At 42.6% G+C, this 22,734-nt stretch overlaps 1 protein-coding gene across 2 annotated transcripts in view; it reads left to right on the top strand.

Annotated features, from left to right (window-relative positions):
- Window positions 1–22,734, top strand: part of rpa1 (replication protein A1) — a 93,838-nt gene that overhangs the window by 66,059 nt on the left and 5,045 nt on the right. For both annotated transcript variants that reach the window (XM_072469871.1, XM_072469872.1), the window contains exons 11-16: window positions 281–420; window positions 7,517–7,665; window positions 11,543–11,675; window positions 16,570–16,746; window positions 17,531–17,638; window positions 22,013–22,099. In XM_072469871.1, coding sequence (XP_072325972.1) covers window positions 281–420; window positions 7,517–7,665; window positions 11,543–11,675; window positions 16,570–16,746; window positions 17,531–17,638; window positions 22,013–22,099 — 794 coding nt within the window. The remainder of the gene's footprint in view (window positions 1–280; window positions 421–7,516; window positions 7,666–11,542; window positions 11,676–16,569; window positions 16,747–17,530; window positions 17,639–22,012; window positions 22,100–22,734) is intronic.

Consider the following 22,734-nt stretch of genomic DNA (forward strand, 5'->3'; position numbering starts at 1 on the left):
GATCCTCAACTTAAGCTGCACTTTCCCGCCAGGTCTCCATATCCATTCATCCCCTGAAAAGTCCAAAATGTATCAACTTCAGACTTGAACGTGTTCAACAACTGAGCATAGTAAAAAGAAAAGTTCTGCTTCAACTGTTACTTAAAAGTTGATCCCGGGTCACTAAACCCGTCCTTATACTAATTTTACGAAGCCCCATGGGTATTCGTGCTGTTGTTCTGTCCTGATTAGGATATCGTTCTGTAATTTATATTGGTCATCTTTAAATGTCTCTTTCCAGATGTTATCGGAGTCTGCAAGTCATTTGAAGATGTCACTAAGATAACAGTGAGGTCAAGCAATCGAGAGGTAGCCAAGAGAAATGTTTATCTGTTGGATATGAGTGGAAAAATTGTCAGTGCAACACTGTGGGGTGAAGATGTAAGCATTTGTTTTATAAGAATTTTTTTTAGATCTAAGAAATCAATAGTTTTACAATATTTGAAATTATGCACATTTTCTTGCAGCAGAGTTTATGCAAATCAGTTATATTGACTGATGACTGAATTTTGCTAACTATGGATAGTTCTATGTTGCAGCCTTCAGGAGGGAAGCAATGGGCATCAGACACAGGGAGAATGTGCAAACTCCACACGGGCAAAGACCTGGGGCCGGGGTCGTCGGCGCCGTGAGGCAACAGTGCTAACCACTGTGCCGCCCCCGGGCACCAGCCTTCTGATCATGGATGACACCAATACTGCACAAGTGAAGATGCAATTATATGCCAGAGAAGCTATAACCAAAAGCCTCTTTGTCTTGCAACATTTTCTTCTTTAGGTCTTTACATCAGGCAATGTCACCCAACAAGTAACAGTCCCTTTTACGTGTGCGTGAGAATGTGCATCCAGTCCCGACGCACAATTTTAAGTTCAAGAGTACAAGGCCCCTAATCATTCAGTAATGTATCCAAATCAGTTCAGCCTTGATTTTGTGTATTGCAGTTCATTTTGCAAGCTTTGTGCTATAGAATTCCGTGTAATTGGTAGATGCTCATCCTTTTTGAAATAGATGAATATAAAAACAGTTTGTAACACCAGGACCAATACATAAATTTTTCAGGTAGTAATGGTGTATATTATTAATGGATAGATAAGATGGGCTTGAGAATTGAGCATACAAAATCAAAATTTTCTGGTTCCAATTTGGGAGATGGCAGATTGTGAAAGACTGAAGGAGCGCATGGATACCTAAGGAGGTTGGGCAAATGCAATTCATTTTAGAATAAATTTAAGTAACAAGATTTGAAAGTAGAAGTAGGAAAATGAAGTACTGCTAGGATTTTAAATGGAGCAGAGAGGCACAAATTCATTTGTGGGATTTGGCCGTCACTAATAGGGTCCATCCCTGATTGCCCTTGACAGCAGTTAAGAGTCAACCATGCTGTTAAAGATTCTGGAGCCCAGTGTAGGTTGACCAGGTAAGGATGGTAGTTTTCCTTTCCTGAAGGAAGGGGCATTAGTGGACCCGGCGGGGCTTTTATGACAATCGACGATCCTTCCATGGATGCCATTACTGGAACTAGACTTTTTTAACCAATTGAATTTAACTTTTGCCAGCTGCTATGGTGGGATTTGAATCTGTGTTCCCGGAGGATTAGCCTGAGCCTCCGAATTACTAGTCCAGTGACATTACCACTATGTCACTGCCTTCCCCCTTGGTATACTCAAGTCATTAAAGGTGGCAATGCAAATTGATACGGCCATAATGCAACCAAAATCTCTTGGTTTTGTACCTGGAACCATAGAATCTAAAGGCAACTGAATAATTTTGGACTTGTTACACTGTGGTGTGCAGGTTCTGACGTCCTCTTAATTATTTTAAAAATAAATTTAGAGTACCCAATTCATTTTTTTCCAATTAAGGGGCAATTTAGCGTGGCCAATCCACCTAGCCTGCACATCTTGGGGTTGGGGGGGCGAAACCCACACAAACACAGGGAGAATGTGCAAACTCCACACGGACAGTGACCCAGAGCTGGGATCAAACCTGGGACCTCGGCGCCATGAGGCAGCAGTGCTACTCACTGCGCCACCGTGCTGCCCCTTCGACGTCACCTTTTGACATTGATATAAAAGCAATAGTACAGCGTTGATTCACTCACCTCTTACCATGAATGAGGGATTACAATTGCAAAGATTAGAGGCCCTCAAAGTTATGTTAGTGTTTTTAGTGATGAACTGTTTACACTGATCGGTGAGATTCAAATAAGGGCACTAATTTTAAAATACTCAAGTGAGAGTTAAAAAATAAATTAAGAGTGGTTTGAATGTGAAATTTTCTGCCACGAGCTAATGAAGCAGTGTATGTACATTTATTTTAAGAGTGTTAGATAATTGCCTTAAAAGAGGAATATTAAAAGGTCTTCAAATGCATGGTGAGGCAATGTGAAGAGTGATTAGATGTCTGTTTCTTCCTTGTACATTGAATATGATTTGCAAATGGGTTGTATCTGATTGCTAAAGTGGCAGGTTTGTGATTTCTGGCTTGTAGCTTTGGTGGGAGGCACATTTATAGTAGCACGGTGCTTGTCCAACAGGATGGGGAAATTGTGAAAAGACCTACCTTTGGCCATTTTATCACCACTGGTGCCTGTGTCATGGGCCAGGGTTTAGAGAACCCCAAAGTGTATCATGGAGTTAACCTGATCCACAACTTTTACTAGATTGTGGTATGGGGAGCACGCGGCCCACTCTAAACACTCCGTCTGGTTTAGGTACCATGACTATGGGTGAGCTCCATTGGCTGCAACCCACTTCAATTATGCCATTTTTAAGCATACTCTCAATCTCTTTGTTAACCTGTGCCAATTTTAAAGGGTTAAGTCTGTATGGGTGTTTGATTGGAACAGCATTTCCCACATCTCCATTATGTATAGCCATTTTAGTATTTCCCAATTTATCGCCACAAATATGCCCATGTGATATCAATAACTCTTTCAGGTCAGTCCGTTTTTCCTCTGGAAGGTAACTCAACAATTTATCCCAATTTTTAAGAACATCCTCGTTTTCCAATTTAATTTGATGTATATCAAATTCACAGTCATCTGGATTTGGTTCGTCACTGAGTTAGAATCATTAAAACCTCCTCCTTTTTCTCTCCTTCCCTTTCAAAGTACCTTTTAAGCATATTCACATGACACACTCGGTGAGTTTTCCTTCTATTTCGTGTTTTTACCACATAACTCACCTCATTTAATTTCCTTTCAATCTGATACGGTCCACAAAACCTTGCTTTTAAAGGTTCACCTACCACTGGTAACAACACTAAAACTATCTCCACTGGCAAAACTACGAACTTTGGATTTCTTGCCCGCTACCCGTTTCATCACATGTTGTGCAACTTTTAAATGTTGTCTAGCCAATTCACCTGCTCTATTTAATCGTTCCCTAAAATTTGACACGTAATCCAATTATATAAGTTCTGATTTCTCACTCACCAATTTTTCCTTAATTAGTTTAAGTGGTCCTCTTATCCCATGACCAAAAATTCGTTCAAAAGGACTACATTTGGTTGACTCATTAGGTGCATCCCTAATTGCAAACAGTACGAATGGAATTCCTTTATCCCAATCCTCTGGATAATCTTGACAATAAGCCTTCAACATTGTCTTTAATGTCTGATGCCACCTTTCTAACGCTCCCTGCGATTCTGGATGGTACGCAGTTGATTTAAATTGTTTTATCCCTAAGCTATCCATAACTTCTTTGAATAACCTTGAGGTAAAATTTGATCCGATTGTATTTCTGTGGGTAGTCCATATCTAGGAAAGAATTTAAGTAATTCCTCCACGATCTTTTTAGCTGTAATATTACGTATGGCCTCTAGAAACCTAGTAGACAAATCCATTATCGTCAAAAGATATTGATTCCCACTTTTCATTTTAGGAAGCGGTCCTACGCAATCAATTAGGACCCTTGTAAAAGGTTCCTCAAATGCTGGAATGTGTATTAAGGGCACTGGTTTTATCACTGCTTGAGGTTTCCCTATCACTTGACGTGTGACATGATTGACAACATTTAACTACATCTTTTATGTAGTCCAGGCCAATAAAAATGTTTCTGGATTTTAGCTTGAGTTTTCCTTATTTCCAAATGATCTCCCACTGGTACCTCATGTGCAACTCGCAACACCTCCTTCCTACACCCTACCGGCAATACTACTTGATGAACCTCTGCCCACTTTTCATCCGCCTGCATATGTAAACGTCTCCATTTTTCTCATCAAGATATCACTTTTACGGTACTAACACTCTGGTAAACACTCAGATTCCTCTTCCGTATATGCTTTCTGATACATCCGTTTTATTTCTATATCTTTTTGTTGTAATTCCACCAATTTTCCTGAACTAAAAATATCCGCCTCATCCTCCACCTATTCTTGTTCCTTTTCAATCACCTGATCAAAAATCGTTTCTGATAATTGCACTTCAACTTCATCTTCACTCTTTGATTTCTCCTCTTGCCTTAACCTGTGACTTTGCGACCTTGTTACTACTCAATCCGGAAAAATCCCAGAATATTCGTCCTTCGACACTTCAGTTGTCTGATTTTCCACTGGCTTATCAACCACAGTAAGCAGCATCACTCCCACCTGCGATCCAGCTATATCATTACCCAAGATAAACTGTATTGCTGGACAAGATAGTTTCTCTATTACTCTATTACTCCTACGACCACTTCACCACTCTTCACTGGACTTTCCAACCTTACCTTATATAATGGAACACTACTCCTCTCACCCTGAATTCCACATATTACCACCTTTTCTGGCAATATTCTTCCCAGACTATATAACTCCTCATCTCTTACCATTAAAGATTGACTAGCTCCCATATCTCTTAAAATTGTGACTTATTTACCTACTCCTCCTGATACACATGAGTAAACTTTACCCACACAAGTCAATTCTTCAAAGAAATCTGGCACCTTCTTATCAATCATCTTTTCTTTACCACTTTAACAAACCCCACTGTCTTATCCTGTTTTACCACATTAGCCTTCCCCGTGCTTTTCTTCAACCACCAACACTGACTTTACATGGCCTAGTTTATTACAGTGAAAACATTTTAAACTTTTCATGTCTCTTCCACCCTCCTGGATTTCTTTTTTAATCTGAGGTGCACTCTCCTTATTATCTCCCATCAGATCACCTTTACCTCTACCACTTGAGTATTTTCATGTCCCCAGTTTCTATCCCTCGCAGACTGAAACTGATGTCAGAAACCAAGCTTTGATTTATGAACTAATTCATAATCATCTGCCATTTCCGCTGCTAATCTCGCAGTTTTAACCCTCTGCTCTTCCACATGAGTTCTCACTTCATCAGGAATTGAATTTTTAAACTCCTCCAAAAGTATAATTTCTCTGAGAGCTTCATACGTTTGGTCTACTTTCAAAGCCCTTATCCACCTATCAAAATTACACTGATCCTTTCAAACTCCATGTATGTTTGACCAAATTATTTCCTTAAATTTTTATACCTTTGTCTGTAGGCTTCAGGCACTAGTTCATATAGAATTTACAGTACAGAAGGAGGCCATTCGGCCCTCGAGTCTGCACCGGCTCTTGGAAAGAGCACCCTACCCAACCCCACACCACCCCATCCCCATAACCCAGTAACCCCAGTCAACCAACACTAAGGGCAACCTTGGACACTAAGGGCAATTTTAGCATTGCCAATCCACCTAACCTGCACATCTTTGGACTGTGGGAGGAAACCGGAGCACCCGGAGGAAACCCACGCACACACTGGGAGAACGTGCAGACTCCGCACAGACAGTGACCCAACCGGGAATCCAACCTGGGACCCTGGAGCTGTGAAGCAATGGTGCTAACCACTATGCTAACGTGCTGCCCTAATGCACCTGAGGTGGATTTTTTCACCACCTCATACGTCTCAGATACCTCCTCCGGTAGTGATGCAAACACTTCACAAGCCCTACCTACCAGCTTTGTTTGAATCAGTAATACCCACATGTCCTGTGGCTAATTCGTTTGTTTAGTTACCTTCTAAATTGAAATGAAAAAGGCTACCACCCCCTTCTTGGCAATGCTTGGACATATTTAAATAGATTCCCACCAAGCTTCCGACTTTGACGCTCTTTCTCACTATCCTCATCACTATCATCCAACTGTACGTTTCCCTTTACGTCTGCCAATTTTAACTGACTGTCATGTTTCATGGCTATTTTCTGAAGTTCAAACTCTCTCTCTTTATCTTTTTCCCTGATCTATATCTCCCTTTCTCTTTTTGTTCTGCTGGGGCTATTCTTTATATTTTCCTTTCTTCTCTCTCTTTCTCTTTCTTTTTCCTCTCTCTCTCTCTTTCGTATTCAAGCTGCTTTAACTCTTTTTCATGTTCCATTTGTTTAATTTGCAACTGAATTTTTGCTATTTCCAATGAGTCAAACTGTATCTCAGGCAACTTTAAATGCTTAGCCACTGCCATAATTACCTCAACTTTTCGCATTTTGTCAGGTAATGTTAACTGCAATGTTTTTGCCAAATCTAACAGTCTGCTTTTAGTCTCTGTCCATAAGGTACTGCGTGTGACCGTCTCCACCCCCAAAAACTTCAGCGCCTCTGAAAGAGCCATTGTCCACAACACACTACCTACTTAAACTGAAATACCACACCTGAAAAGCAAACACAATATGCTCACCCCTCACTGTCTTTAAGTTCACTAAACCAATCCAACAGATAGACTTTTATCCTCCTCGAGCCCCCAATTTGTTATGGGCCAGGGTTTAGAGAACCCCAAAGTGTATCATGGAGTTCATCTGACCCACAACTTTTACTAGATTGTGGTATGGGGAGCACACGGCCCACTCTACAGGTTTGGTACAGCAGAAATGGAAAAGTATTTTTTAAAGCAAAACAATGTTTATTCTATGAACTCAAATTAACCTTTCTAAAACATACAGTGAACATCTTAGCAACCATTAATTCAAATACAACCCCCAAAGACTACAACACTAAGTAAACTTTTAAGCTTTCCTTTTTAACATCCATACGACTTAAAAACAAAACCTTTATCAGAAGCACATCGGGTTAAAGTCACTACTGAAAACATTTATAATTCTGAATTCACCAAATGATCAAGAGATAGTCTTTTGATGGCAGAGAGAACAGCAGTACATCTGCTTGGTCTGGCTTCAGCTCCAACACTGAAAACAAAACTAAAACACACCCTGCAGCCTGCTCAAAAACAAAAGTAAAAAGCTGGCAGACAGGCCAGCTCCACCCACTCTCTGACATCACTGCAGTAGTAAACACCCATTTCTTAAAGGTACTACAGATATTTACATACACACCCATTTATAAACACCCATTTCTTAAAGGTACTCTCACATGACACCTGTGACAAGGCCAGCAGTGGCAGAGACCCTGCGACAGGTGCCAGAGAATGCTGAAGCAATTGTTTTAAATTATATTCAGTCACCATTGCCTCCAAGTTTTATCATTTTTTTTGTTTCTAGGCTGAGAAGTTCAATGGATCACAGCAACCAGTGGTGGCTATTAAAGGAGTCCGGCTTTCAGATTTTGGTGGCAGATCCCTATCTGTTCTGTCATCCAGCTCCCTATTGATTAACCCTGATATCCCAGAGGCTTTTAAACTGAGGGCATGGTGCGTTAAGATTTTGATTTATTATCACCCCTCTCCCTGAAACTTAGATGTACAGTAATTAAATCTTGACTATGTTGAATGTGGTGTGCAGACACTCATGCAGGCAATTATAGTGCCTGTAGAACGATCTTACTTTTGCACCAATGCAGCAGTTCTAACATAAATTAAATCTGAATCTGGAATATGACTCTGTTAACGCTGTAAACACTTGATTTCTGCAAATTTAGTGCTGCTGTAATGTTGAAACTGTTTCACACAAATGCTATAATGAACATGTGATATCCAGTATTTACCAGTGCGCTTATGAGGCACTAAATGTACATATCTTTCTAAGGGGTAAGTGAGTTTAACAAAAAATGTGCATCTCTAACTTGTTGCTAGTAATGTAAGTGGATCCATGCATATTTTTGTACACAATGTACAAATAAATTCACGTTTGCCCGTTTAACTGTGCAACTCTTCGATTATCTATATTGCTGTTGGCGACCTCAATGTTTAAAGGTAAAGCAGCATTGCAGAATCATTATGAAAGTTTTTCTGCAGCACAAAATTAATTGTCAAGGCATGTGTACCTGCCGTACTGGCCTCAAATCTTCATCCTCAGGAGTTGACACGGTAGACACAGGTTGCTTTCCCTGGCGAGGGAATCTCTAGCTCCTGGGTCATAGTCTCAGGATAAGGGGATCAATCAGTCAGGATTGAGATAAGAAATTTCTTGACTCGTACGGTTGTGATTCTTTGTAATTCTCTACCCCAGAGGGCTATAGATGCTGCATTGTTGAACTGGCAGAATGTTCTTTGTCTCAGGGAATTGAAGGATACGTGGGGCAGGCAGGAAATTGGAGTTGAGACCAAAGATCCACTCTGATCATATTGAATAATGGGACAGGCTGGACGGACTGTGTGGTCTACTCCTGCTTCTATTTTTGTGTGTTCTTATGAGCTGTTGTTTTGACGAGCAGGGACCAGAGATTTAGCAACGTGCATATTTCTGAAATTGATCCCTTCCTACTTCAGGCAGGATGGTGCTGGGAAGAATTTCAAATAAGTTATGCATTATATAGACAAGTCAACTTTATACTTTGCAGCAACTTGGGAAATTGTGGCTTTAAGCAATGAGCGAGGAGAAATTGATTTGATCCTCTGAAATTCTGTTTTGGATTAGATGTATATTAATCTGCAGCAGACCCATTAGTCTTGCCAGTAAGTCTAAGAAAATGCCTCTAACTGACAGTCGGTGTCAACAGCGAAAATCTTTCTTGTAGTTTTATAGGATTCCCATCAATTATTCAGCCTGCAGACATGCAATGCAGGCCTGTTTTATTCCATTGCCCGCATGCAATGGTGGGGGTAGGAAAAATTTTGCTTTCAGTTTGTGTAATGGATGTATTAAATTGACAGATGTGGATATGGAACCAAACACTGCACGCAGGAACTTTGGAGAAATTGTGCTACTATGTTTGAGAAATGGCACTTAAAGGGGCACTAATACATTTGAGTTAGTAAATTCAACATTTAGATGACTGACATAAACCTATATTTGTTTCAGAATGCAACTTGTGATAGTGGGAGTGTGAATCAGTTAACCCACACTGTTAGAACCGATCACCCTTTCACTATAAACCTTTTTGTTGGCTTTATTTTGGAATTGAGCAAACTGTAGCAGAAAAGTTATTTAGGATATATATCAAACATTGCAGTTCTGAATGTCTTGTATTTAAAGTTATATTGTATACTAGAAAAGGGTGGGTTTTCTAGTTTGTGCCCAATGACTTGCTTGGAGCATATGCAGATCAGTCACAACAAAAGCACGGTCCAGGGCAAAGCTCCCAATGCAGTGTTCCAAAAGTGCCTGAGACAACACCTTGAATAAGCACTGCTAGCTTTTGTTTCCCTTGTTAGCCAGCCTCGTGTCCTGTGCACAGATTGGTGCCGAGTCAAGGGCAGCTTGATGTTGTGAACTTCCAGGAATTGAGTTAAGCTCCCGAGACTCATTTTGCTGCACCTGTCCTGCTTTTGTTCTTATTTTCCCCCAGGGGGGCTTAGCCTTCGGGTCTAATGTGTTGAATTAGAACATCTCGTTCAATGGGGGCTTGCTGTGCCAGCGCATTCAAATCTACAAAATTGAGAGGTTTTTTTGTGTTGAATAGATCTGGAATTTATGCTGGTGGCTTATGTCTTACAAGTCATTTCCATCCCCTCATAAACCTTTATTGAATCAAGAATGGAATGCATTCTTATTTTCTATACAATTTACTTGCAGCAGGTGTTTTTAATCTGTTTTCCTTGGTTCCACCATAGAAGGAAATTTTTGCCTTCCCTGCCCAGTCTGCTGATTCCTACTAGAGTGATGCAGAACAATGCAGTGGGTGTGAATATACCTGGTTTCGGGAGGGGAAAATGTCTAGGATTTGTGTTCTGATCAATGCTTGATGCATCGGTTGTTGAAGTTGTAGGAATTGAATTGGGCACCACAGTGAGGCTTCTGAAGTTGGAATAGGCAACTTGTCTTTCCTGACTGACTTAAGGAGGGGCACTTGCTTAGGCAAGGACTGGAAGCCTGTGACACCATGCCCTGGTTGCCCTAGTAAGAATGCATTCAGAAGGAAGTGGAGAAAATTGTCAAGAAAAGCAAAGACATTTTTTCTCTCACCCCACCCCATGGACTTCACAAACTTGACCTGAAGGCCATGCAACTAAAACACATGGCTTATAAATCCGGGGGTAAAAAAAAACAACTCTGGCAAGGAGGATCAAAATGAGTCGCAGAAGCTTATCAAGATCTGGCTACGTCATTCACTTATGACTCACCAGCTCCACTAGTAAGTTGTCTGAAATGACTGAAAACTAAACAACACAGCCTCACTGGGGAGAAAGAAACATTTCTGAGAAATCAGAACCAATCATCACGCAGCAAACCCAGCATTTCAAGCCAATTCATTGGCCGCCAGCCAAATCAATCAAACTAAGTCATCGCTGATCTCTCCTGCTTGAATTAAAGGCAAAGTCTGCATTAAAGTCACAGGCCCATTAATCATCCATGAATAGAAATTATAATAGCAAAAAAAAGGGGGGAAACAGGGAAATGACCGGGTTTAAACAGGAAGATCCTTACACACTACTCTAGATGCTGTCTCACTAAAATCCTGTACAATTGTCGCAAGACTACTTTATTCTTGTACTCCAATCCCCTTGCAATATAGGTCAGCATATCTTTTGTCTTTTAGCTGCACCAGCACGCTAACTTTGGGTTTCACGTACAAGCACACCCAAGTCTCTTTGAACATCACTTATTTTTTATTTTGCCTTTTTATTCTTACGACCAGAGTTAATAACTTCACTCTTCCCAGTATTATACTCCATCTGCCACTGCCAACTTGTTGCCAATCACCTAACCTGCCTACATCTTTATGGGTGGAATTTTCCATTCCCGCTAAAGTCAATGGATTTTTGAACGGTGCTCTGCATTTTGTGGCCACCCCTGCTGCGATGGGGCGGTAAAATTCCACCCTATGTTTTTCTAGCAAATTGATTTTGGACTGAGAGCATGCATGTTTCTGCCTATTGGTCACGTTTAACTGCACATTTAGTGCTGCTAGACATAGTCTGTGCTCACCCACTTTACCTCCAGCCTAACTGCCAGAGCTCAACCAGGAGCTTTCCTTTCACCCACATCCCCCTCACCTACTCCACTCATTCCTGACCATCAGCTGTAGCTTTGGCTTGACCATAACCCTCACCTGTCTGTCCTGTCATTAGACCTGCCATGTCAACATGAGCATGGGGCTCACACTATCTTTATCTGATCTGAATGGTCTAAGTTGGATTTATTAAATATCTTGTTGTGAAGGTTCATGTATGCATGTTTGCCACACAGGTTTGATAAGGAGGGCCAAGCGATAGAAGCGACATCCATTTCAGACATAAAGGGTGGTTCTTTTGGTGGAGGAAGCACAAACTGGAAGATGCTGCTTGAGGTTAAAAATGAGAATTTGGGTCATGGCGATAAGGTGAGTTTAGATTGATTTTTGCCATGCAGCCCTTCTGGCACAATGATAATGTAAATGCTTGTACAAACATTTGGTAGATTCACATAATGATTTAATGCTGAGAATTCAGCACTAGGAGTTCTGATGAATTATATAGTATGTGCTTTCCCAAAACATTCTTTTTCCACTTTTCCTCTGCTTTCAACTTTCAAAGAATAAAGAAATGTACCGCACAGGAATAGGTCCTTCAGCCCTCCAAGCCTGCGCCGACCGTGCTGACTGTCTAACCTAAACTCTTGTAACTTCCAGGACCCCATCCCTCTATGCCCATCCTATTCATTTTTTTTAAAATATTTTTATTCTCCTTTTTCACATTTTCTCCCAAATTTGCACCCACTATCCATAAACAATAATCAGTAACGAATATGATGTCAATCCCCATATCAATAACAACGATCCCATCCTCCCACCAAACCCCAAACATTAGTCCGCATGTTAACATAAACAAATGACAAAAAAGAATCACCCATAGTCACCATTAACACATACAGTCCCCCCCCCCCCCCAAACTAATGTTCGATGTTATCCAGTTCTTGAAAGTGCATAATGAATAATGCCCATAAATTGTAGAACCCCTCCATCCTTCCCCTCAGTTCAAACTTAACCTTCTCAAGAGTCAAGAATTCCAACAGGTCCCCCCGCCACGCCAGAGCACAGGGTGAGAGGGGTTGCTGTCCATCCCATCAGGATCTGCCGTCGGCGATCAAGAGGTGAAGACTACAACATCTGCCTCCACACCCGTTTCCAACCCCGGCTGGTCCGACACCCCGAATATGGCGTTCCGAAGGCCCGTGTCCAGTTTCACGTGCACCACTTTAGAGATTACCCTAAAAACCTCCTTCCAGTAATCCTCCAGCTTCGGACAGCCCCCGCACGCAACGTTTACACACATCTTCTACACCTTCAAAAATCGGCTCGTCCTCGCCCTTTTGAGGTGTGCTCTATATACCACCTTCAACTGTATCAGCCCCAACCTTGCGCACGAGGTGGAGGCGTTCACTCTCCGGAGCACCTCACACCAGAACCCCTCCTCCATACCCTCTCCCAACACTTCTTCCCACTTTGCTTTAATCCCTTCGCGTGGTGCCTTCTCCTCTTCCAAAATAGCTCCGTAAACCACCAAAACTACCCCCTTCTCCAGTCCCCCTGTCATCAGCAGCACCTCCAGCAATGTGTAGGCCACCTCCACTGGGAAGCTCTGTATCTCCTTTCTGGCAAAATCTCGAACCTGCATGTATCTAAACATTTCCCCCTGCTCCAGACCATACTTCGCTTCCAGCTCCTTCAATCCTGCAAACCGACCCCCAAGAAACAAATCTTTTTAGTGTCTTGATCCCCTTCTCCTCCCATTTCCAAAAATTTCCATCCCACTTCCCTGGCTCAAATCTGTGGCTCCCCCGAATCGGCAATTCTTTTGACAATGCCCCCATCCCGAAGTGTTGGCGAAACTGCCTCCAAATTCTCAATGAAGCTATTGTTACCGGACTCCGAGTATTTTCCCCGGGGCCATCGGGAGCGGCGCTGTTGCTAGTGCCTTCAATTCCGACCTCCTGCACAGACTCTCCTCCATTCTGACCCACTGGGAATCAACCCTTCTGACCCAGCTCTGCACCTTCTCCACATTCGCCGCCAGTAATAGTACATCGGGTTCGGAAGACCCAAACCTCCTGCCTGCCTTCCCCTCTGTAGCAGCACCTACCCCGTCTATTCATGTACTTGTCAAGAATGCCCCTTAAACGTCACTATCGTACCTGTTTCCACCACCTCCTCTGGCAGTGAGTTCCAGGCATCCACTATCCTTTAAAAAAAAAAAAAAAAAATTCAGAGTACCCAATTCATATTTTCCAATTAAGGGGCAATTTAGCGTGGCCAATCCACCTACCCTGCACATCTTTAGGTTGTCGGGGCGAAACCCACACAAACATGGAGAGAATGTGCAAACTCCACACGGACAGTGACCCAGAGCCGGGATCGAACCTGAAACCTCCGCACCGTGAGGCAGCAGTGCTGACCACTGCTCCACCGTGCTGCCCGCCCCCCACTATCCTTTAAAATATCCCTCACACATCTCTAAAATTTGCCCATCGCACCTTAAACCTATGTCCCCTAATAATTGACTCTTCCACCCTGGGAAAAAGCTTCTGACTTTCCACTCTGTCCATGTGCCTCATACTTTTGTAGACTTCTATCAGGTCACCCCTCAACCTCCGTTGTTCCAGTGTGAACAAACTAAGTTTATCCAACTTCTCCTCGTAGCTAATGCCTTTCATACCAGGCGACATCCTGGTAAACCTCTTCTGTACCCTCTCCAAAGCCTGCACATTCTTCTGGGAGTGCGGCAACCAGAATTGAACATTATGTTCCAAGTGTGGCCTAACTAAGATTCTATCCAGCTGCAGCATGACTTGCCAATTTTTATACTCAATTCCCCGTTCGATGAAGGCAAGCATGCCGTATGCCTTCGTGACTTCCCTTCTCCACCTGTGTTGCCACTTTCAGTGACCTGTGGACCTGTACACCCAGATCCCTCTGCCTGTCAATACTCTTGAGTTCTGCCGTTTACTGTATATTTCCCATCTGTATTAGACCTTTCAAAATGCATTACCTCATATTTACCCAGATTAAACTTCCATCTGCGATCTCTCCGCCCAAGTCTCTAACTGATCTATACCCTGTTGGATCCTCTGACAGTCTTCATCGCTATCTGCAATTCCACCAACTTTTGTGTCGCCTTTTCCCTCCTCAAACGCTTGACATGTTTGTGGAATGCATTGAATCCTGGAACACATTACAGTCATGCCCAGGTTGATAATGAGTGTCAACTGAATATGTATCTCCTGAACGTTGCAGGCTATTTGAAGAGTTTTGAGGTCAAACTGGATCACCGTTACCTGATATTTGCTTCCAGCAGGAGTTTGAGAGTGAAAAGCTTTTCCCCTTCTATCCAATCTACACAAATAATTGGTATAGGGACCAGCTTTAATGTCTGTCTTGGATGAATTCTGCACAGGCTGGGGACTAAATCTGCCTAGATCAGTTGCAAAAAGAGAGGGTGAAATGCTTCGGGCATTGTAGATATTTTGGTATTTAGCAGTGCTGGTGAAGGGCCGTGGAGTTTGGCTGTTTTTAAAGATGGTCCTTCGATTTGGATAACAGGAAATGGGCATTTCACAAAGTGGGTAATTATTTGACCTGGCATCACTGGGAGTAGGGATTTGGGTGTGAAAGGTAGACCCTGAGGCCTTGCACAACAGGGAATGGGTGAAATTCCTGCTGATTATCGTCAGTGCACGCAACTGCTGCCCGTGGCTTGTTAACACTGAATGGAGGGGATCCCACCTCTGACAGCATTAGTTTGGTGACTTCTGAAGGGAGTTCTGTGAACATTGAACTCGTTCTTCTGTGACTGGTTCGTCTATATCTTTCTCTCTTGATTTCAGACTACTGTCAGAAAATATAAACATTCAAATCTGACCAACAAAATGCTAATTGGATTACTTAAAATTCAGCCCCGTTTTTAATGGGGAGAATGAACTCTCAGCTTGGCAGCTGTTATTAATTAGATTTTTACATTTACCAGCATCAACAAAAAACGGTGACTGTCTATAAAGACCTAGTTCAAAATTCAACTAATTTATGATATTAAACTTTGAGGAAAAACCATAGTGTATGTGTTTGTTTGTCTCTGTAGTAACCATGGTGTGTGTGTTTGATTGTCTCTGTAGTTTGCTCACTGGATCTCATGCTTGTCTGACTCCAGATCTCTCATGTGATTTTGCTATCGCTCTCAGTTTATTATGCTTTCTACGCCTTATAAAATGCAAAATAGAAGTTATGAATAATTCAGTTGTCTTTCTCTCACCCATGTGCAAGTTGTTTTTTTAAACTTAAAAACTCACTCTTTTAAACTAAATAAAGCTTTTAAAATTTTCTCAAAATAATTTTGTAAAATAAGTAGAAGCTAAAGAAAATGCTTTATGGTGGTTGAGCTCGTGAATGGCGACCTGCTCAGATTGCACCTTGTAAACTCGCCCAATTCCTGGCTGTGAAAAAAATCTGATGGTAATGCTTAAGCTTTTGGGAGAGGCTGCTCCAAGCAGTTTTTTTTATGAAGGAAATTCATTGGATAAACATAATTGTGTCATTAAATATTTCATTTTTATTTTGAATAAACACTTGGGACAATAGAAGCTTCAGTTACTATGGCACAAATGGTGAATTTGTAAATGGAGAAGCATAGTCATCCATTGGCCAGGTTGGCAGCTTTACATTCCAAAAATGGACATAGGAATTTAATGTATAGCTTTGAGTACAAAAGTGGGACAAGTGATGGAACAATGGAAATATGGTTTTGTAGGGCGGAAATGTCTGCCAATGTAATCTTTGAGTTTTTCCCTGTGCTGTGCCTCTTTCCCCAGTGGACCTCTCCTTATCACTGTAATTTTTTTCAGGAAGAGTTCCCGGAGCGGGGATAAATCTGAACTTTTGCCAAATCATGCAGCTGTAGGATGTGACAACTAATCCAGGAATAATGGCTGTGTGTGTGTACTGATTGGCCTGGGGCAAGCGGGGCTGGGGGGGGGGGGGGAGATTTTGCAAATGAAATAAGGATGGGCCACTGAGTGTGAATTTCCAGCTCGGGGTCAAAGTTAGAATTCAGCACTGCTGATCCAAGCTTAGCAAATTGTGGATAACTTTCATTCGCTGCCATTTGAAGTATTAAAAACTTTTTCATACTGCGTCATGGTGGAGATCGCAAACTTAACCTTTTTGCATGTTTTATTGTGTAGTAGCTTCTTCAGTTGGTCATTTCTGCTTTGTGTAATCCTTTACCTGAATAACACATCTCCTGCAGGCTGACTATTACACCACTGTTGGTACAATTGTGTATCTGAAGAAGGAAAACTGCATGTACCAGGCATGTCCCACTGCAGAGTGCAACAAGAAGGTTATTGATCAACAGAATGGCCTTTATAGGTGTGAGAAGTGTGATCGTGAGTTTCCCAACTTCAAATATCGTATGATCTTATCAGTAAGTACAATCTGAGAACATAGGTAAAATATTTTGTTTCGACTGTCTTACTAAATGTCCTATTCCTGTGATGCAATGCACCCAGCAGGTTCTGAACTTTCCAGTCTGCTGCATCCTGATGGGTGCACAAAACTGAAAGAGATGCCTATCATCAGTGGTGTGTATAGAACAACTCGATGATTTCGCTCATGACTGATGTTCTGTGAGTCTAGCTGTTCTGTTGGAAGCCTAGAATTGAAAATTCTCTTGGAGGCTATAAAAAAAAAACTAATTGCTCTTCACGCATAGCTTCTAAGCACTCTTACAGTTAAGCTTGTAATTTTGTTAATCCAACAAGACAGCTGCTGGAAGTTTGTATTATTGGAAGACTAGGATAAAACAGTTCAAACCGAGTAACAAAGGATCTTTATGTTGTCATTTTGTCTTTACATTTTATCTGAAGGTTTTAATGATGTGGAATTGGGTTCGTGAAACTTTATTTAAAGCTTTATTCTACCGTTTTCTTTTTAAATATACTTTTAATATAAAATAAATTGTCCTTATTGTTAATGGTATATAATGTATTTAATTGCATGCAGGTGGTGGACAGTGACCGCGCTCATTTGTGCTCCTGTCAATAGACACCAGCTGAGACTGGTTGTCGGGTTAGGAGATGCTGCTTGTAATGTATAACTCCAAATGCTTATAAAAGTATGTAAAGGATGGCTCCAGTTTTATCCTTCAATGGGCTTTCTGGAGTATAGCACAATGTTTTAAATAACTAGAGTACAATGTTGTCCTCTAGGTAAACCTAGCAGACTTTGGAGAAAACCAGTGGGTGACATGTTTCCAGGAGACTGGGGAGGCAATTCTTGGTCAGAATGCTACTTATCTTGGAGAGCTGAAGGACTCAGTAAGTGTTTTGTTTAGTTGAAATAAACTTGTTGCAGCTTTTAGCTTTAGGTGGGAACAGTTGAATTTCCTCTTAATATTTTTGTAACTTACCTCCTTTGTGAAAAATCATCTTGGACCATTTGCAATCACTATATCAACTGGTTCCAAGTCACTACTAAATGCTACTGTTGAAACAAGTTTTCTTTTTCATTACTATTCAGTCCCAAAGTGCAGTTAATTGGGGGTTTTGAATTAAAAATGTTTGTTTTTAGAGTCTGCTATCAAGACAATGGCGATATTTAGCTTTTTAACACTTTTTGGGTTTGTCCAGATTAATCTCTGTAATTTAGGTTTTGCAGAAATCAAGTGCTGTGGGAGACGGTCTCAATGTTCTCGAGATTGAGATTACAAAAATTCATTTAAGTATATGCTTGAAATGTTGTATACTCGGTGTAACTAATACAATAATCAGCCTGCGCCTGCTGGTTAACGCTTCAGCATTTCTCACAGATGAACATTTTCTGAATCTGTTTTAATTTCCAATTCACCGAAGTGAATCTGTTATTCATCGCTCTTTTGTTCAAACCTTTGTCTTTATGGATTACTTGGGTGCATTTCATGAAGCAACAGGTGCGATATATAAAGTTTGTTTTCATGTTTACGTAAATCTGCATATATTTCAATATGCTGATGCTTACGGATAATTGAGAAGTTATCCCCAGTGACGCAGCTGCCCTTTCCAATTCTCCAAGCCCATAAACTTTAAACGAGACCAACCGGTGCAAATAAGATTGAATTGGTCGGGCTTTATGGCCTGGACCACCTGGGCTCAAGGACTGTATGTGTGCCACTCGTGCTGCAGTTGCAATGTGTTGTGCCTCGTGTAAAGTGATGAGCATTCTTGGTGACCCTCTTATTTTTCCTGCCAGCTAACCCCATTTTTTGCACCCAGTCCAGTTCTCTTTAATCTCAAAACATTTCTCCTGGTCGCACAGCTAAGTAAAAAACAACATTTTGTAACCTCTCCACTGCAGAACACTTGGCACCAAGTCATTTCTAGATTTCTGCCTTTTCTGGACGTCGTTAAAATGCCTAACCACAAGTGTGTGAAACGGAAAGCACCATAGATATAAACATTTATCTGAAACATAAAACGGTGTTACAACATTATGAAGTGGCAATGAAAGTTATTTTACTTCCCTGAATGCTGATCTTCCATGCTCCCAGAGTGCTGTACTAAAACAGTAGATGAGTTGTTTGGGTATGTTCCTGGACAACTGGGGCGAGATTCTCCGACCCCCCGCCGGGTCGGAGAATCGCCGGGGGCTGGCGTGAATCCCGCCCCCGCCGGTTGCCGAATTCTCCGGCACCGGAGATTCGGCGGGGGCGGGAATCGCGCCGGTTGCCGCCGCGCCCCCCCCCCCCCGCGATTCTCCGGCCCAGAAGGGCCGAAGTCCCACAGCTAAAATGCCTGTTCCACCGGCGTAGACCACCTACCTTACCGGCGGGACAGGGCGGCGAGGGCGGGCTCCTGGGGGGGGGGGCGCTGGGCAATCTGGCCCCGGGGGGTGCCCCCACGGTGGCCTGGCCCGCGATCGGGGGCAACTGCCAACAACAAAATAAGAAACAACATAAATAGTAACTAAAATAGTAACTTCATAACATCTAATATAAATAACTAATATAAAACTCCTGAGGACCCAAATGAGCCCTCTTCCCCCCCCCCCGGGTTGCTGCTGCTACCTTTCCTATTTTCCCTTATCGCTCTGCGAGATAGTCGAGGAACGGTTGCCACCGCCTGGTGAACCCTTGAGCCGAACCTCTTAGTGCGTACTTTATCCGCTCCAATTTTATGAACCCTGCCATGTCATTGATCCAGGCCTCCACACCCGGGGGCTTAGCTTCTTTCCACATAAGTAGAATCCTTCGCCGGGCTACTAGGGACGCAAAGGCCAAAACATCGGCCTCTCTCGCCTCCTGCACTCCCGGCTCATCTGCAACCCCAAATATAGCCAACCCCCAGCCTGGTTCGACCCGGACCCCCACCACCTTTGAAATCACTTTTGCCACACCCACTCAGAACCCATGCAATACCGGACATGACCAAAACATGTGGGTGTGGTTCGCCGGGCTTCCCGCGCATCTCCCGCACCTATCCTCCACTCCAAAAAATCTACTCAGCCTTGCTCCAGTCATATGCGCCCTGTGTTGAACCTTGAATTGAATCAGGCTGAGCCTGGCACACGAGGACGAAGAGTTTACCCTTCTTAGGGCATCTGCCCACAGCCCCTCCTCAATCTCTTCCCCCAGCTCCTCCTCCCATTTTCCCTTCAGCTCCTCTACCATCGTCTCCCCCTCGTCTCTCATTTCCCTATATATATCTGACACCCTACCATCACCCACCCATGCCCCCGAAATCACTCTGTCCTGGATCTCTTGCGCCGGGAGCTGCGGAAATTCCCTCACCTGTTGCCTCACAAATGCCCTCACTTGCATATAGCGAAATGCATTCCCAGGTGGCAACCCATATTTTTCTGTCAGTGCTCCCAGACTCGCGAACGTCCCGTCTAAGAACAAGTCCTTCAATTTCGCAATTCCTACTCGCTGCCAAGATTTAAATCCCCCATCTATCCTTCCCGGGACGAACCTATGGTTGTTCCTTATCGGGGACCACACTGAGGCACCCGTCACTCCCTTATGTTGTCTCCACTGCCCCCAAATTTTCAGAGTTCCCGCCACCACTGGGTTTGTGGTGTATTTTTTCGGGGAGAACGGTAACGGCGCCGTCGCCGTCGCCAGTGCTTTCAGACTAGTTCCCCTACAGGACGCCATCTCCAATCTTTTCCACGCCGCTCCTTCCCCTTCCCTCATCCACTTACATATCATTGACACGTTGGCGGCCCAATAATAATCACTTAGACTCGGCAGTGCCAGTCTCCCTCTGTCCCTACTGCGCTGCAGGAACCCCCTCTTTACTCTTGGGGTCTTTCCAGCCCACACAAAGCTCATAATACTCTTGTCCACCTTCTTAAAAAAGGCCTTTGTAATCAGTACAGGGAGGCACTGGAACACAAAAGGAAACCTCGGAAGGACCACCATTTTAACCGCCTGCACCCTGCCCGCCAATGCCAGGGGCGCCATGTCCCACCTCCTAAAGTCCTCTTCCATCTGCTCTACCAGTCGTGCCAAGTTAAGCTTATGCAAGGTTCCCCAGTTCCTGGCCACCTGGATCCCTAAATACCGGACCAGGTTCTAAGTTGACCTGCCTATTTCTTTCACATGTTGTCTGACACATGGTGCATTTCTGGCACTTGGCTTTAATATTTCCAAAATTGTTATTCTTTTAACCTTACGGTTTGGGTTTTTTAAATTATCAGCATTGTTTGAACAGCTTGCAAAGCCACATGAGCAGCATATCTCTCTCTCTCTCTCTCTCTCTCTCTCTCCACCCCCACCCCCACTACCACCAACTCTGACCAGCTTTAACGTGATTTTTAAAGCAGCTCATATGTTCAGTATTTTGCGGATTTCCTCACTCTGGACCTACCCACGGTATTAATCTTGTCTTTGTAGTCTTTCAGATGTGTGTTTGCATTTGAGCAGTAGAAAGGTAAGAGGTGTAATGGGCCAGGAAAGATTCACGGTGAAGTGGCAACAATTGAACTTGAATGCGGGGAGAAGTTCACATTGCTTTTTAGCTACTGAGTGTACTTGCCTCAATAGCTAAGTAAAACTGGAAAGAAAGTTGCGCAAGTGAAACTTAGTAGCTGAAGTGGCATGTTGCTTCTCCTGTACCTATCTGATTAGGAAAAGATGTTCAGTAAAGTTTACTAATGTCCAGGTGGGTGTTTAATGTTTTGCTAAGTCACAGCAACGTATGGAATAAAAGATGTCAGTGTGATCCTGAATTATAGTTTCTGTACTCAGCACTCATGCCGATATAAACACAAAACCAACGAGGCAGAAATGACAGATGGCAATAAATAAAAACAATTAAAGTGAAATATGATTGCGTTCTTGTGTGCTAGATAAACATATGCAGCTGTTTTGTGATAGTTTACTGGTTTAGGGCTGAGGTGTGAGTTTTTAACAGTACATCAAAATGTTAGGTAGCCATATGTCATTACTTGTCCTCAGAGGATGGACAGGTGTTTTGGGGCAGATTCCTAGAGGATTTGCAAGATGCTCCTGATTTCCTCCCCTTGACTATGAGAAACTTAGGGAACTTATTGGGCTGTGACATACCTAAAGTCTTTGAAGACACAGTTGAGTAAAGCAACCTTTTTGCTCTAATCCCTGAGGGTTACTTGTAACCTGAATTGCATGCCTTGATCGGCAAATCGTTTATGTTTATCTTGTCATTTGTGGCATTCTTGTTTTTTTTCCCCCCTAGAATGAACAAGCTTTTGAGGAAATTTTCCAGAATGCGAACTTCCGGTCATATACCTGCAGGGTTCGTGTCAAACTCGAAACGTACAACGTAAGTAACTTCTATTTAGAGTAGGTTTTATATAATGTGGACACATTTTCTTTCAAGGGGAAACACCAGGTTTGTACCACAGTCTCCTTATTTCAATAGGTTTGCCACAAAATAAAGCACTCAGAAGTGCCTCCATTCTACGTCTAATGTTTACCTTTTCCACTTTAGCTTGCAACCAGGCAATTTGTGAGGATGGAGTGTCTATATCATTTGATGGATCTGCATCAGACATAGGCACCATCGCTTTTAAATGTCCGTAGTGCAAAGTGGTGTCACGGAGGCTGAAGCTGGCTCCAGTTTTTCAATTTTACTCCTATCTGGCTTTGTCCCAACTCTTCCAACTGCTCTGTGCCAGTTTCTTCTAAAAGTGCCTCGGAGCATATTCTGCTCTAAAGGCAGTATATAAATGCAAGCTGTTGAAATTGGCATTTTAATGGGGTTTGAATTTCTTGAGATTGTGGCCCTCTGTCTGCAATCACCATAGGCATAGGGTATTTGCAGGCAGTCAAGTTGCACAAAATCATTTCCTTTCACAATGAAATGTAATTGTGTTTGCCTCTGGTAAATTTAACCCCCTACTGCCTTCAATAATTCATCCTTTTTGAAAAGGGAACATCTTTGACTGGGGGCACGAC

This window comes from Scyliorhinus torazame, chromosome 12 (genome assembly GCF_047496885.1).
Source record: "Scyliorhinus torazame isolate Kashiwa2021f chromosome 12, sScyTor2.1, whole genome shotgun sequence".
Lineage (NCBI taxonomy): Eukaryota > Metazoa > Chordata > Chondrichthyes > Carcharhiniformes > Scyliorhinidae > Scyliorhinus > Scyliorhinus torazame.